Here is a 15018-nt window from a genome sequence, read left to right as displayed (position 1 = left end):
TAAGTGTGTGAAATTAGAGCTCACAACAGTAAAAAAGCACTACTCTCGATATCTATGACATTTTTAGCGGTGTATTTATCAATTGGTGGAAGAGTTTACCCATCAATATATTTATGCTTCTAAAAATCCTATTGGAATGAATAGATAGTGGTTGTATTTTGGATCTTGTTTCACACTTTGATAAATCTGCGCCTTTGCTAGATCTGCTCCCCTTCTCTGGAATTTCCTTCCAGGTTTCAATAGACTTTCTCCAATCTTTTAGCCTCCTAAAACACATTTTTAATGGAAGATTATCCTGACCTATCTTAGCATTTCTTCACAATACACTATAAGCCACTGCCAATTTCTAAGAGCAATACTAGGGGGGTTATTCACTAAAATCTGAATTCTTCTGGTTGGGGTTTTTATGGGGGAACACAACCCACTTTTTTTCGAAATTTATCATACCCAGAGGCTGCTTAAAGTCTGAATCCGAAAATACTCCATCTCAAACCAGTGTCGTGTGTCATGTAGAAGTCAATGGCAGATTTCCATTTTACAATTGGAAGATAACATGATCAGCTCTGGTTCATAGTTTTCTGGCAATAATCCAAAAATGTGGAGTTTTCGGACATTAAATCCAAAAAATATGTATGATTTTAATGTTTTCACAATTTTATTAAGTCTTTTCTTGCACTTAATTATTAGAATTATTTTAGTGATAAATAAGGTAAAATTGTGGATAGGAGTTTGGGTGAATGTATTTTAATAAAATAATGAGAACATTTCGAGTTTTAGTAAATAACCGCTTAGATGTCTCTCACTTTTCTTTCTTCTTATCATGCCAACCCTGCACCTTATGTCTCATATACCTTCTTCCTTTAGACTGTAAGTGCTAACAACTAGGCCTTTTCATATTGTCACTTTCAGCACTTGTATGAGATCTGTATGTTTGAGTTATAATCTCTCTATTGTACAGTGCTGTACAATATCATTAAAAATAATACATTAATCGAACTATTAATACAGGTACAGGATCCGTTATCCGGAAACCCGTTATCCAGAAAGTTCCAAATTACAGAAAGGCCGTCTCCCATTGAATCCATTATAATCAAATAATCCAAATTTTTTTTTTAAAAAAAGTTTTTTCTCTATATTTATAAAACAGTAGATTGAACTTGATTCAAACTAGGACATAATTAATCCTTAATGGAAGCAAAACCAGCCTATTGGGTTTACATGATTTTCTAGTAGACTTAAGGTGTGAAAATCTAAATTACGGAAAGACCCGTTATCCGGAAAGCCCCAGGTCCCGAGCATTCTGCATAATAGGTCCCATACCTGTAATAACATTTATGGCAGAAAGTATAAACTTGACAATAAATCAATAAACAAAAGCATTAAAAGGGAGAAAATTCTTGAGCACAGTAAAAGACTGAAACCTAATACCAATGTTATTCATGCCAAAATGATGAGGTAATTTTAAAATCTGAACCTGTCAGAATATAATAATGTTAAACCATTAGCTTAATCCTATCCTGTTGCATAAAATTACTGTCTTCAGTTGCTTACATAATTCTGCGCTGTAATGACCCCAAGCCTTATGACTTCATTTTATAAAAGCAGAATCTTGTAGAATGTCCCTCATAAGCAATAACTTCTTTTCATAAAAAAACCAAACCAAGAAGTAGGACAGAAATGATGGCAATTCCTTATGTATATTGTTGTCTTTCATTAAAGGAGAAGGAAAGGCTAAAATTAAGTAAGCCTTATCAGAAAGGCCTATATAAATACTCTAGTAAACCCTCAAAGTAATGTTGCTCTGAGTCCTCTGTCAAAAGAAACACAGCATTTCTTTCCTTCTATTGTGTACTCATTGGCTTCTGTATCAGACTTCCTGTTTTCATCTTAAACCTCCTTGCCCCGGGGGTGAGCATGCTCAGTTTGCTCCTCCCCCCTTCTCTGCTGTAATCTGAGCCCAGAACTAAAAGGGGAACAGAGAGAGACTCAGGCAGGAAGTGATGTCACTCCAAGCTAATATGGCAGCTGCTATCTTAAACAAACCAAGAGCTTCTAGAGCTTTTTACTCAGGTATGGTAAAACATTCTACAGAATAAATATAGCATTCTAGCTTGCACTATTCCAGCTAATCTATTGGCAATAAAATTCCTCCTTAGCTTTCCTTCTCCTTTAATGCAGTTGAGGATTGACCACTTGACCCATCCTTGATGTATGTTGATTGTTTGGACTGTTTGCTAATGTCCAGTTTAAATACTGCTGAGTTTCAAGTAAACAAACAAAAAGCTTGGTCTGCCCTCTCTAACCTGCACACCTGAATAAGGCACAAGTTAGGGGATGATAGGCAGACAATGCATTTGCATACTGCCTTGGAGGTTATAGATGTCCCCCTTTAGGATTCAGTAAAATATGAATCCTAGAAAATGTGCCTGGATTTGTCTGAATCCTTGATTTAATGCATCCCTAGTTGCAATACCTAATTATATGTTCTCATAAAGTGGCATGAGGGACACAAGTCACATGGAGACACATTCACATTGCCTTTCTTTGACTTTGTCCATATAAGGAGGTTTAACTTTTTACCGGTATTTAACCTGGTACAACATTTGAGTATATTTTGGTTTGTAGATTATTTCTTTTCTATGTGTTATTATTTGTAAATGTAATCCTTTGACTTGTTTTTGGGACTTCATAACTCCCAAGAGAACTCTAAAGATTTCAGAACGCTGCTAATCATTTGTATTCGTGTTAACATTTACTGATTCATAGACTTTCCAACACTGCCGGGCTTTTGACATCTGTTGGTTTATGTCCCTTCTGTGCTGAGCATTTCACCCATGTGGTATATCTGCCCTGTATGCATAGGATAGATTTGAGTGGTTTGTACAGAATGATTTATCAGCATGACTGATGCCACTATAAAATATTTTAAATATCTTAATAAACTAGGTATCTTATGCTATTGAAACATGGTATCTTTGGAACTCTATTCCATGGCACTGTATTTTTCATTTTGTATGGATGAAATATGGTATGTTAATATATTTAATCTTTTTTAACTGCTGCATTCCTCAATTTACCTTTTCAAGCATATATATATAATGAATTCTAAAAACACCCAGTTGGGCAGTATATTCTGTCCATTAATACAATGTCTTTGTTCTTATCTAATACATTTTTATCACCTTTACTGAATTAGACCCCCACAACAACTACTGAGGGCTATTCTCACTTGTCTTTATCGCCCTACGTAGAGTAGTGTTTTTATGTTAATTTCACTCCTTCCAACTACTGTATATGTTCTGCCCCCTAGTTATTATCATTTACTGGTGGAAATTGATTCTCTTCTGATCTCTGATAATTCCATTCACATATGCATAGGTTTCCATTGTATCACCTCTCTCCTGAACCTTTTATAAACTGTACATATTTATTTGTTAGCATTTTCTGAGATGTTTTGATATTCAGAGTAGGGATGCACCAAATCTTTCGTGAAATATTCCGCAGAATACCGAACCAAATCCAAATTTGCATATGCAAATTAGGGCAGGAAGGGGAAAACGTTTTACTACCTTGTTTTTTGACAAAAAGTCACGTGATTTCCCTTCCCGTCTCTAATTTGCATACACAAATTAGGATTCAGATTCGGTTTGGCCAAATCCGAATCCTGGCCAAATCCCGAACCGATTTCTGGATTCGGTGCATCCCTTATTCAGAAAACAAATCACTTTAGTTGCCCTTACCCTACAGTTTCTTTGATTAATATGTTTCCTGTGGAATGGACTAGTCAATGGGCTCTTATTCCACCAATAATACAGTTAATAAACAAACCTAAAGTAGTGCTGAGGACTGAGCTTACAGGTGTGAACCTGCTTGTAACATTGAAAAATGTGTATACTTAAAATAGTTGTAACCCTTTCCTGGCTTTATTTTCTAGACCCAGCTGCTCTATGCAGAAAACGGTTACATTTAGGGGGGTCAGAGGAGGCTGGAATGGAAGTATGAAACTATGAGAATAGTTGAAGCTGTTGTCTCTGTAGAAAGGCGTTTTTCTAGGGTAAATTATTCCTACATTAGAGAACAATATGGACAAATAGCAGAGGATATTTTTTTACATAGAAAAGAACAAGAGACTTTACACTTAATGAACTGAGCTTTTGCTTGAAGCATATCAGAGCAATTAGGTTGTAGAATATATCACTAGGTCTGCAATCTAAGGTTAATTTTGAATATATAAATTCTAGGATTTCCTTTCAAATGTTATCCTAGAAAAAAAAACTGCTGCAGGTCTCTGCTTTCAAAAGTGAAGAGACATATGTTCACCCTGTGAAAAGAATACTTTATTCATGAGGGATTGGTGAGGGGAGGCATCACCTATTTATCCTATACCTGTCCCCTGAATTTAGGGATCACTATTGCAGGCAATGAGGACAGGGATGCCTTGCACCCATTGGCACTGTGTTCTGCAGCCAGACCCTGACCCCAAATGTTTTTTTTTTTTTATGGGATTTTACCCCACTTAGTACTTTTGTCAGTAAAGTATCCCTTTTGTGTGTATTTATCAGGCTTGGGCCAAGCCTGGTGAGTGCCCTAGGCAATCCGCCTGTCCACTTTGCCCCTCCCTCACACGTACACAATGTGACAATGAGCGGGAGGTGGGAATGAAGTGCGGGTGAGGGTCTGGACCAGTGGTAGGTGACAGAAGAGGTACATGCTTGGTGCCCCGACTAGACAGGTGCCTCTTCCGCATACCCCTACTTCTGGCCTTGGTATTAAGATGCTGTTGCTGATGGAAAGATGAGCATTCTGACCTTTGCACCACATTTGTCACAGTTGACTGCAGTTTCCCCATGGATATGGTGCAACCTCTGAATGATTTTCTGCAGCTGGCCATGATTTTCCTTGATATTTGGGAAAAGTGGTGCATAATGACTTGGCATGTGAGTTGAAAGACAGATTTGTTTAGCAGACAGAAGACATGCTACATTTGATGGAAAAGAAACTGGAGCACTGTTCTATTTTTGCAATAGCTTTTACTACAAAATTGTCAGCACAAAATTTCTGGGGCATAGCAGTTCTTTTTATTAAATGACTCTACCTGGACACTACTACTTCTCAGTATATGCAGTTTATGGAGTATTAAATGTGGACAGTTTTAGTAACTCAAAAGATGCCCTTTATAGAAGTTTTCACGAAGTCCAGCAACATTGAATTGTGAGTGCTTCAAACTTTCACGTCAGGATGAGCCTTTCTCTACTCTGATTTTGCCACTCAGATTTCAGCAGGTCTTAAAGTGGGAGAACCAAGTCGAGGGTTCTGGGCAGGTAAGGGAACCGGAACATCTGACAGGGGTAATGGGTAAAGAGCAAAGTATAGTCAAGGAAACAGGCCAGGATTAACACCAACCAGTCAGTGCAGTACAGAATCAGGATCCAGAAGAGTAGTCAGCAAACAGGCAATGGTTCAGGCAGCAAAACAGCAATGGTCAAGAACAGTAAATCAGACGAAGATCACTACCAGGAACTATTTCAGAATAGACTATTGGACAATGGGAAAATGGACAAGGCACCTTGAATTATTTTAATTTAATCCTATCAGTATGAAAAAAATTGTGGAACCAGCCCGCATGTCAGAAACAAGCGGCTTGCAGGGGGGGAGGTGGCGGGTTTCCTTCTCCATCTTCCAGGTAATACACAGAAAGCCCTTATTCAGAGAGTTGTAGCATCTCAAAGCCACATTCCATGGCTGCATCCAGATAGCTGTACTACTGAAAGAAATGTTACATGTTTGTAAAGGTTAATATACAGGGTCAGACTGGGGGGCCTGCTGTCCCAGGTCCCCCCCTCCGGCCTCCCTTGCTGAGCCAGCGCTTTGACGGGGCAGAACCGCGTGTGTGTGAATCCCCACTGTGCCGCATAAATGCTCATGCTCACAATGTTTTTGCCGTGACCCCTGACAAAGGGAGGTCGGGGCACGAAGAAGTTTCGAATTTCGGATCTGGGTGCGGATCCGGCCCAGTCTGTCCCTGTTAATATATCTAATGGGTATTCACTGTCAACTTGGTCTCCTTTAACAGGAATTTAGCCAATCCTTATCAATGTAAACATTGAAGGGGTCAAACAATCCCTCTTTCCATGTGAAAAATCCAGCCATTCGAGAACCTCATTAGCTTGTATAGTTCACGGCTGACCACATTGCAGGTCAATATCTAAATCAGGCAAATATATATCTATACAAAGCCATCATAAGGAGGACTTGATAATGGAAAACACAGGTTGTTTTTATAAAAAAAAAAGTTATTTTTTTAGTAGTTTTTTGGGGAAGTATCCTGAAATTAACCCCTAGTTTATAAACTACGGTGGTCATTTACTAAAACTGGACAACTCTGCTCCTTACTAACGAACTGGAGATATTATATTTTTATTTGTCATCCAGTAAAATGATAAAGGGTAATCTGTTACTGTATAGGTGCAAGTACAGGTGCAGTAAATAAGCCTCTGTTAGTTTATGGCTGTATTTCTGGTAGTGTAGTCTGAAGAGGCCTTTATGGAATTATGTACAAAGGGGAGAGATAGTCATCAAAGCAAAACAGCATCATTTAAAATATCATTTTATTAAAACCAGATCCCTTATGCAATAGAAATCAACGAATAACTAGAGTTCATTGATTCCCATAGGAAAATGTTTCCCTACAATCCCCTACAAGTCCAATGTAAGATGAGCATATTTGATGTATAGGTAAGATTAATTATCAGTATCAAATACACATGTGAAAATTGCTTTATGGGGCTACCAGTAGTCCCACTATATTTACAGCAGCTTCATGTCTCTGTATCATTATGCTTTCTAAAAACGGAATATTATATACCAATTGGCTTGAGAATGAAATGGCCTGTGTAAGCAACTAATATATTTTTAGATACACAGTTGTTACTAAAACCCACTGCCCAGGCAGCCCAACAAGGGCGGCATGAAATCAGTGGGACTGATGTAAGAGTTAAAGGAAAAGGTAATCTTAAACATATGGCAATACAATTACAGAAGCTAGACATGCACAGATTCATTTAGCAGAAGGATGCACAGGTTCATTGGAAAGTTTTCTAAGGCAATTTCAGAGGCCCCGATGAGGTACATCAACCTTAGGAAAACAGACAAGTCTCCTAAGAATAAGACTTTCTGGTTTGTAAAAACAGTAGTAGGTGATGTGAGAGAAAATAGTGTAAAACTCTGAGAGGAATTTGCAGTTAAGACAAAAAACAAAGGAATCCTCACAATCATGGAACTAAGTTATGGTACAACTATTTTTAAAGTGTAAATGAAAAAAACTTGCTCAGTGGACTGAATCCACAAAGCAAGTACCAGAAACTGACCTGTAAGAGCTTTCTTTCAAACCTGTACATTTTGCAAGTATTAAACTGGGAGGTATCCAGTGTCACGAAATATATTTTTGAACTATAACTCCCAGCAACTAGTCATTGTTTGAAAAGGCTAATTGCCATTCAAAAATGAATTGAGTCCCACTTCCCAAGCTTAATCATTTGCTGACTAATGTGTAGTCTAAAGAGCCTTGGGTATAGCTGGGCATACACATCAATATAGATATGGGACCTGTTATCCAGAATATTCGGGATCTGGCATCTTTCCATAATTTGTATCTTCATACCTTAAGTCTACTAGAAAATCATGTAAACATTAGATAAACCCAATAGGCTAGTTTTGCTTTCAATAAGGATTAATTATATCTTAGTTGGGATCAAGTACATGTTACTGTTTTGTTATTACTGAGAAAAAAGAAATTGTTTTTTAAAACGTGGATTATTTGGATAAAATGGAGTTTATGGGAGACGGCCTTTCCCGAACTTGGAGCTTTCCGAATAACGGGTTTCCGGATAACAGGTCCCATACCTGTATATTTATAATGGCTATGATTATTAAATAAAGCAAGGGTAGACAACAAGTAGCTCTCTCAGCTTTTGTTGAAATACATTTCCATGCAGCCTCCAACCCATATCAGGCTTGAAATGTTCTTCATCTTCAACAAAAAATGGAGGAAAACATCTTGGTTATACCTGTTGTACAGGAGAATTTTGATTTGCACTTGTTTATTAAGGGTATGAATTGAAATAATGATCCCTCTGTTATATTTACATTCTTTATTTAAATTGTAATGGTGGGAAAAAGTACACAGGCAGCAACATGAGATCATGTATAACATGAACTCTATAGGACAAGACATTTAAAGGAGAACTAAAGCTTAACAAAAGTAGCTTGAAATTTTGTACATTATGTTTTGGGCTTCTGTACCAGCCCAAGGCAACTACAGCTCTTTAGCAGTAAAGATTTGTGCCCCAGTAGCTCCCCATCTTCTTTTCTGCTGATTCACTGCACATGCTCTGTGCTGCTGTCACTTACTGAGCTTAGAGACCAACTCACAATATACAGTACACATAGAATAGAAATGTCACAATATAAGGATGATTAGTAATTAATGCAGATAATTACTACATGGCAGCACAGAAACCAGTGCAACTAGTATCAGAATTGAGCCCTGTAGCATCATCTTATATTATAGACCAACCTCATTTTCTGCTTGATAATTTGTGACGACAGCTGCTCAGAGCCCACTGATCATGTGAGTGTTGCAGACACTTTCCAAGATGGTGACCCGCTGTGACAAGTTTGAAGTCCTGGATCATTGCTGATATTGACAAGCTGAAACTTTAGGCTGGTGCGATAAGTTCAGTATGTAAAATATGGGATTTTTAGCCACATTCATTTTCAGGGTTTAGTTCTCCATTAAAGAAGATACAAAATAAACACCAAAATAAAGAATGTGGTAAAAATAGTTCCCGTGGCAACCCCTGTATATACAGTAACATTGTCCTAAACAGAAATATCACATGTTAATTTTGTCATTTAAATACAGGTGGAATACTGGTTCCTGGAGTCGGTGCTCAGCCACATGTGGTGTGGGAATACAAACAAGAGATGTCTATTGTTCCAGTGTTTCAGAATCTGGTAATAATTCTGAACAAGAGTGTGGTACTGAAAGGCCTTCAGCAATACAACCCTGCAACCAGATTGACTGCTCTCCAGCCTGGCATACAGAGGACTGGCAACCGGTGTGCAATCCTCTCTTTCTTTCCACTTTCTCCAGTGTTTTCTTTGAATCAGTCTTCCCTAATCCTTTTGTTTGCATTTGGTTCAGATGTGGCATCACTTGGCTCAGTGCCTCAAGTCAGCTGTTAAGGGTAATTGATGTTGAAATGGTTAATCAGCTGTTAGTGTAAAGTGTGTAGGAATGGTAAACTTTAAACGTCTAAGCTTAAATTGTAGGCTTGATACAGAATTATAAGACAGATAATAAAAACATAGCACATGGACATACTGGGTGCAAACTACTGAAGAAAGCACCTATGTTTGTAAACCCTAGTAGATTTCAAAATTGCATTACCTGTGTTGCACCCAGGTGTATCATGTTATACATGCATGGTCTACATATTTTACTTCCTCCATGTTCTGGAGATGCTGTTACTCAGACAAGGAGAACTAAATCCTAAAATGAATATGGTTTAAAATACCATATTTTATATATTGAACACATTACACCAGCCTAAAGTTTCAGCTTGTCAATATCAGCAATGATCCAGAACTTCAAACTTGTTACAGGAGGTCTCCATCTTGGAAAGTGTCTGCGACACTCACATGATCAGTGGGCTCTGAGCAGCTGTTGAGAAGCTAAGCTTAGGGGCTGTCGAAAATTTACAAGCAGAAAATTAGGTTCATCTGCAATATAAGTTGATGCTACAAGGCGAATTATTACATTCTGATTATAATTGCACTGGTTTCTGAGCTGCCATGAAGTAATGATCTGTTTTAAGTAATAATCAGCCTTTTATTGTCACATTTCTATTCTGCATATAAAGTATATTTTGAGTTGATCCCCAAGCCCACAGCAGCACAGAGCATGTGCATTGAATCAGTTGAAAAGAAGATGGGGAGCTACTGGGGCATCTTTGGAGACACAGATCTTCACTGCTAAAGGGCTGTGTTTGCCTTGGGCTGGTACAGAAGCCCAAAACATAATCTACAACATTTCTAACCTACGTCTTTAGTTAAGATTTAGTTCTCCTTAAATCATATGTCTTCTATCCTCAATTCAAGACAGACATGAGTTCAGCTAGTTATCTGTGTGTCTTGTATACAAAGAGGACTTGTTTACATTGTAGCCTTGCATTGTTTTGCCTCTTTGCGATCTATTTCTCTGCTTATATTGCTGAGAGCTCCCAACTGCTTGTTGTCTTCTGTGCAAAAGCTCACCTCTGCCCCCAGTAGTAACTTAACAACCAAATGCAACAAATTTGATTCTTCATGTTATTATAATGAGCACATTCTGTTCCTACTTACATTATTTTGGTGTAAGTGGAAAGTATGATGTTTTTGGATCACAGGAGTTATTCTTGGGAGGTTTATTTCTAAATAGATTAATTGCAAGGGACTATGTAATCTTCCTATGGGGATGCTGAGAGCTGTACTATAGCAAAAACAATACACATTTCCAAAAGCTGGAAAACAGGAAGATGCCAAAATCCAGCCACCCTGCTTAATACACTTACGGAAAATCTTTTGCCCGCCCTACTATTTAAACATGGACGCAATTGTTTTTAGGTTTCCTAAAGGAACAAACAACATCAGCTTACAGAGAAATCACCATCTAGCAGGTTGAAAAATTATTATGCTGAGAAGTTTGATACTTTAAAAGTGTATATGGTTGGCAGCTCCACAACTGCAGGAATATAGGATGTCGTATAAATGTGATTAATATGGCTGCATACTTTAGCATGCTCCAAGTAAGCTGAGGACATGCCAGGTCAATGCAAGGGGATATGTTATGCTGCTTATCTGACATGCACCATGCTATACAGTGTGAGTGAAGTGATACTGATGTTGTTAACAGTGCTCTGCTTGTGTCTGTAGTGTTCACGGACATGTGGAGGAGGTGTCCAGAATCGCAGAGTGACTTGTAAACAGTTGTTGGCAGATGGGAGCTTTCTGAAGCTTGTGGATGAACTATGCCAAATGCAGAAGCCAGGAAGTCACAAGCCATGTGGGAAAGCAGACTGTCCCCCGCAGTTAACTACAGGAGAGTGGTCCAAGGTCAGTGGTATGCAGGAAAGATGCCAGTTATAAGTACTATAAAGTCTCATATTTTCCATGAAAAGCCGATAGATTCATATTGCTAGGAAAGATTAATTTAGAGCCCCAGAAACTGATCATTAACATGTAATACAGTTCCTTTACTTAGTGTTTGACACTTCACCAGAATGCAAAGCTTCATGGAGCCATCCAACAGACTAGTCATGTTGTAACATCTATTTAGGTATAGCCTAGAATACTGCAGCTCAGGATACATTTTCTTAACTTACAAAATACACTGAATTAGAGGTAACACAAGGTAAATCCATTACTACATTCTGTCCATTTAAGTTGCTTGTGGCCCCTGCCCTCCTCCAAAAAACAGGTTGGTTGGGAAACCTCAGTTTTGTTGTTATTATAAGTGCTTATTATTATAATTCAGTTTAGCCCATCTAGTGTTTATCTTCTATTCCGACTTCTGAAATGCTTCTGGTATCTACAATAATTAAACTCTAGCAACCAGACAGTTTTAATTCCAAGCATGCATATCAAAATCGAAAACAGCAAGTATAGAAAGAAAGAATAGTTGTAAATTGAAGTAAAATACTAATGCCTGCATCATTCTAAAAGTTGAGCATACTGTCAAGGTATAAGAAATAAGGACTCACCTTGAATACGTTGTACAATTTTTGGGGCACCAATTTCCAAAGCACAAAACAATGGAATATATTTTTTTAAATATATATATAAATTTTAGAATAAACTTATCACATGTAGTCAGAATTATTAAAGATTTTCCCCAAACCCACAAGCTGAAGATATTACAGTGTCCTAAAGTGAAACAGAGTCATGTTATCAGATGGACTAATGATCAGGGTGGGACACAAACAGGCATAGCTATAGTGTACTGGTGTAGTTAGAGAAAGTAGTGCAAGGTGCAAGGTCAAAGATCAGGCCAAGGGCATTACATGTAGAGGACAAAAGCAACAAGAAACAAGACTTCAGCAAGAACTAGATTTAAAATCATATTTGGGCAAACAAGATGTGTTTTAAATAGGGTAAGGATGTCATGATTGGCTGCCAGTAACCAATGAGGATGTTTGTTAAAAGAAAGAAAAGCAGGAGAGAAGTCTAGGTTCTCGGGACCCTAAATCCAGAACCAGTGCTAGGCTCCCTGGTCTCTGATCTTGCTTCTGCCTTTAACAGACACCTTTCACTAATTGGATGCCGCCAGGTCTTAATAAGAGAGGAGCCAAGCAAAGGTTCTAGACAAGCAAAGGGGCACGATCGTTAGCAAGGTTTTGGACGGAAGGTACAGTTCTACTGGTAGGCAAAGCGTAGTCAGACGGGCCATGGTCAGTTCAGGCAGCGTTCAAGCAAGGTCAGACAGGCAGTGGTCGGTGTGGGCAGCGTTCAAAGATAGTCAAGCGGCAAAGGGTCAATACCGGAAGATCTTTCAGAATGGTCAGGACGGCACAGATCAGGATTACAGAGTTTAGAACAGTCAGACAGGCAAGGGTCATGATCACAGAATTCAGAATAGTCAGGCAGGCAGGAGTCAAAACAGATAATACAGGAATCACACCCAGGAAACTACTAAGTAGAACCAACAACGGGCAATGAGTTTGAACAGAAAGCCCCTTTAAATACCTTTCTCGCGCCACTGCATGATGACATCATGACGCCTGCGATGTTGTGCACGTAAAATCAGGAAGTGCGCGCGGCGTCCTAAGGCAGAGCAGTGAGCGACTGAACTGGAAACATCATGCGGCTGTGTCCCCCCCGGAGGCACGGCGGGCATGCCCGCCGGACCACTGGACCACCAGGGTGAGAGCTCCTTTACAGTACAGGTGACTTCATAGCCCAGTGGAAAGGATAGGCAACACTTGGAAATCCATGGTTGAAATCCTAGCAGAACCCTTTTGGAAATTCATGGTTAAAATCCCAGCAGAAGCTTCTTGGAAATCCATGGTTAAAAATCCCAGCAGAGCCTAACAACCAAATTGAAGAAGTTTATTGGACTCATAGGTCTTCTCAGAAGAAGAGAATGTGCCTAGACATATGCATTTGCAGCATTGCCATCAGTTCTACAGGCTAGAAACTTCAATATTATGAAAGCTTGCTGTGGCCATTAAAACTGTAATTTAACAACACTTGCAGTTGTATAATACTTTTGCCATGATCTGGTAATACCACTGTAAAGCTCTGTCTGAATAACTAATAATCTTGACAGTTTGGCTACCCTGATGCTGGAGTCACTTTAAGGACAGCAAAGAAAATAAAGCAAGTGGTACTTTATTTTCTCCCTCTAAGTGACCTTTCCTTTAACATTGTTCAAATAGCTAAAATGAAGGGAAATAGCATCAATCGCTGCATAATTGTTACTTATCTTTTTTTCAGATTAGCTTAAAAAATTATCTTCATAATATTGCACTCATGTAGCTTAACTAAACTTGCCTGTTTTTCTTTCTAAACTCCCCTGTGCAATCAATAACATCATTTTATTATACCCACATGTTTCCATTCAGTGCTCTGCAAAATGCAGTGTCGGGATCCAGAGAAGGAAGATGATATGCCTGAAGATAACAGCCAAGGGCCACCTAATTCCTATCAATTATTCACATTGCCATGGACTCCCTGCCCCAGCACTTGTTAGGTCATGCCATATGGGTGTGTGCCAGAGTAAGTATGGCCATAACATATTCCATGTTGACATATCTTTTAATAATCAAATTGTTATGTGAACATCAGATGGAATAGCATGACATAACCTGTATTGTAAAATATTAGCAGAACTCATACATTCAGATGTGCATTCTGTATCAGTCTTTGTTATAGATCTAACACAAACAACAGCTGCCAGCCATACATGTGAAATTTAAAGTAGATATCAGGGGATTTTAGTTATTCCAGGAATACTGGGGCCCCATTCTGAGAGGAAGTTAACTCTGGGATGTTTTTGACCAGGCTATGGGAAGGTAACAGGGTTTCGATCAGCAAGAGCTTTCTTTATTAACATGTTTTACTTTTCGGGATTGCTCTGATGCAGAGAGCCCACAACATATGACCCCTTATGGATACGCTACAGCTGTCCCTAATACAATGGCATACTTGTTGAGATGTGGACCAACAGTTTTGTAGCTCCCAGTGATCTTTGGGTATTAATGTCATTAAAGGGGCAATGTTTACTAATCACTGTATCAACTGTAGGAGTGCCACATAGTCATCTGCTTTGAACTGCTTCTCAAATTAAATCTCGTCCATGACATCACGGGAAAAAGCTTTTTCTCACTGAATTGAATCTGGCCCGATGTGCCTCCAATTTTAAGAACTATCTAAGATGGGCCAGATTAAATTCTGTGAGAAAAAAGGTCTATTGCATGAAAAGTCATGGACTAGATTCAATTTGAGGTGCAATTCAGTAAAACAGCTTACAGTTTATCATGTGAAAACGTTATTGAAGTTTATGGGGGAAAAAACTGGAATTGAATTAGGAGAAAAGTTTTTTCTCCTCGAATTGAATCTTGTCTGTGACTTTTCTCATGATAAGGCATACCATAACTTTTTCTCACCAAATTAAATCTGGCCCTATGTGTCAGCTCATGGCTACCCAATACAATTCAATTGAATTCAATTACAATTCAAAGGAGAACACCATGGAACAAATTATGTTACAATAGAAGCTGTTAAATGGGTATGGTCCAGTCCTAAGCAATGCCATAAGGCCTATTTAAACATTTTATAAAGTGTGTGGTGGCTTAGCACTGCAAAGATGTGTAACTATGGCTCATGGTGGCCTGATGCATTAGCCGTCTTTGAAAACAGTCAAACTTGCTGCAGGTGCAGTCAAGTAGGCATCTAATGATTAGGGAATGAAAAGAATGT

At 38.6% G+C, this 15018-nt stretch overlaps 1 protein-coding gene and 1 long non-coding RNA gene across 4 annotated transcripts in view; one reads left to right on the top strand and one right to left on the bottom strand.

Annotated features, from left to right (window-relative positions):
• LOC121402157 overlaps positions 1 to 15018 on the bottom strand; it is a 122932-nt gene that overhangs the window by 74041 nt on the left and 33873 nt on the right. The window lies entirely within an intron of this gene.
• Positions 1 to 15018, top strand: part of adamtsl3.S (ADAMTS like 3 S homeolog) — a 255057-nt gene that overhangs the window by 206245 nt on the left and 33794 nt on the right. Inside the window, exons 18-20 of the mRNA XM_018255378.2 lie at positions 8924 to 9119; positions 10975 to 11154; positions 13662 to 13815. Of these exons, the coding sequence (XP_018110867.1) occupies positions 8924 to 9119; positions 10975 to 11154; positions 13662 to 13815 (530 nt within the window). The remainder of the gene's footprint in view (positions 1 to 8923; positions 9120 to 10974; positions 11155 to 13661; positions 13816 to 15018) is intronic.

The sequence above is a fragment of the Xenopus laevis genome, chromosome 3S (genome assembly GCF_017654675.1).
Source record: "Xenopus laevis strain J_2021 chromosome 3S, Xenopus_laevis_v10.1, whole genome shotgun sequence".
In the NCBI taxonomy this organism is placed as follows: domain Eukaryota; kingdom Metazoa; phylum Chordata; class Amphibia; order Anura; family Pipidae; genus Xenopus; species Xenopus laevis.
Note: the sequence above shows the minus strand (reverse complement) of the source record. Positions and strands in the feature narration are given on the sequence as shown.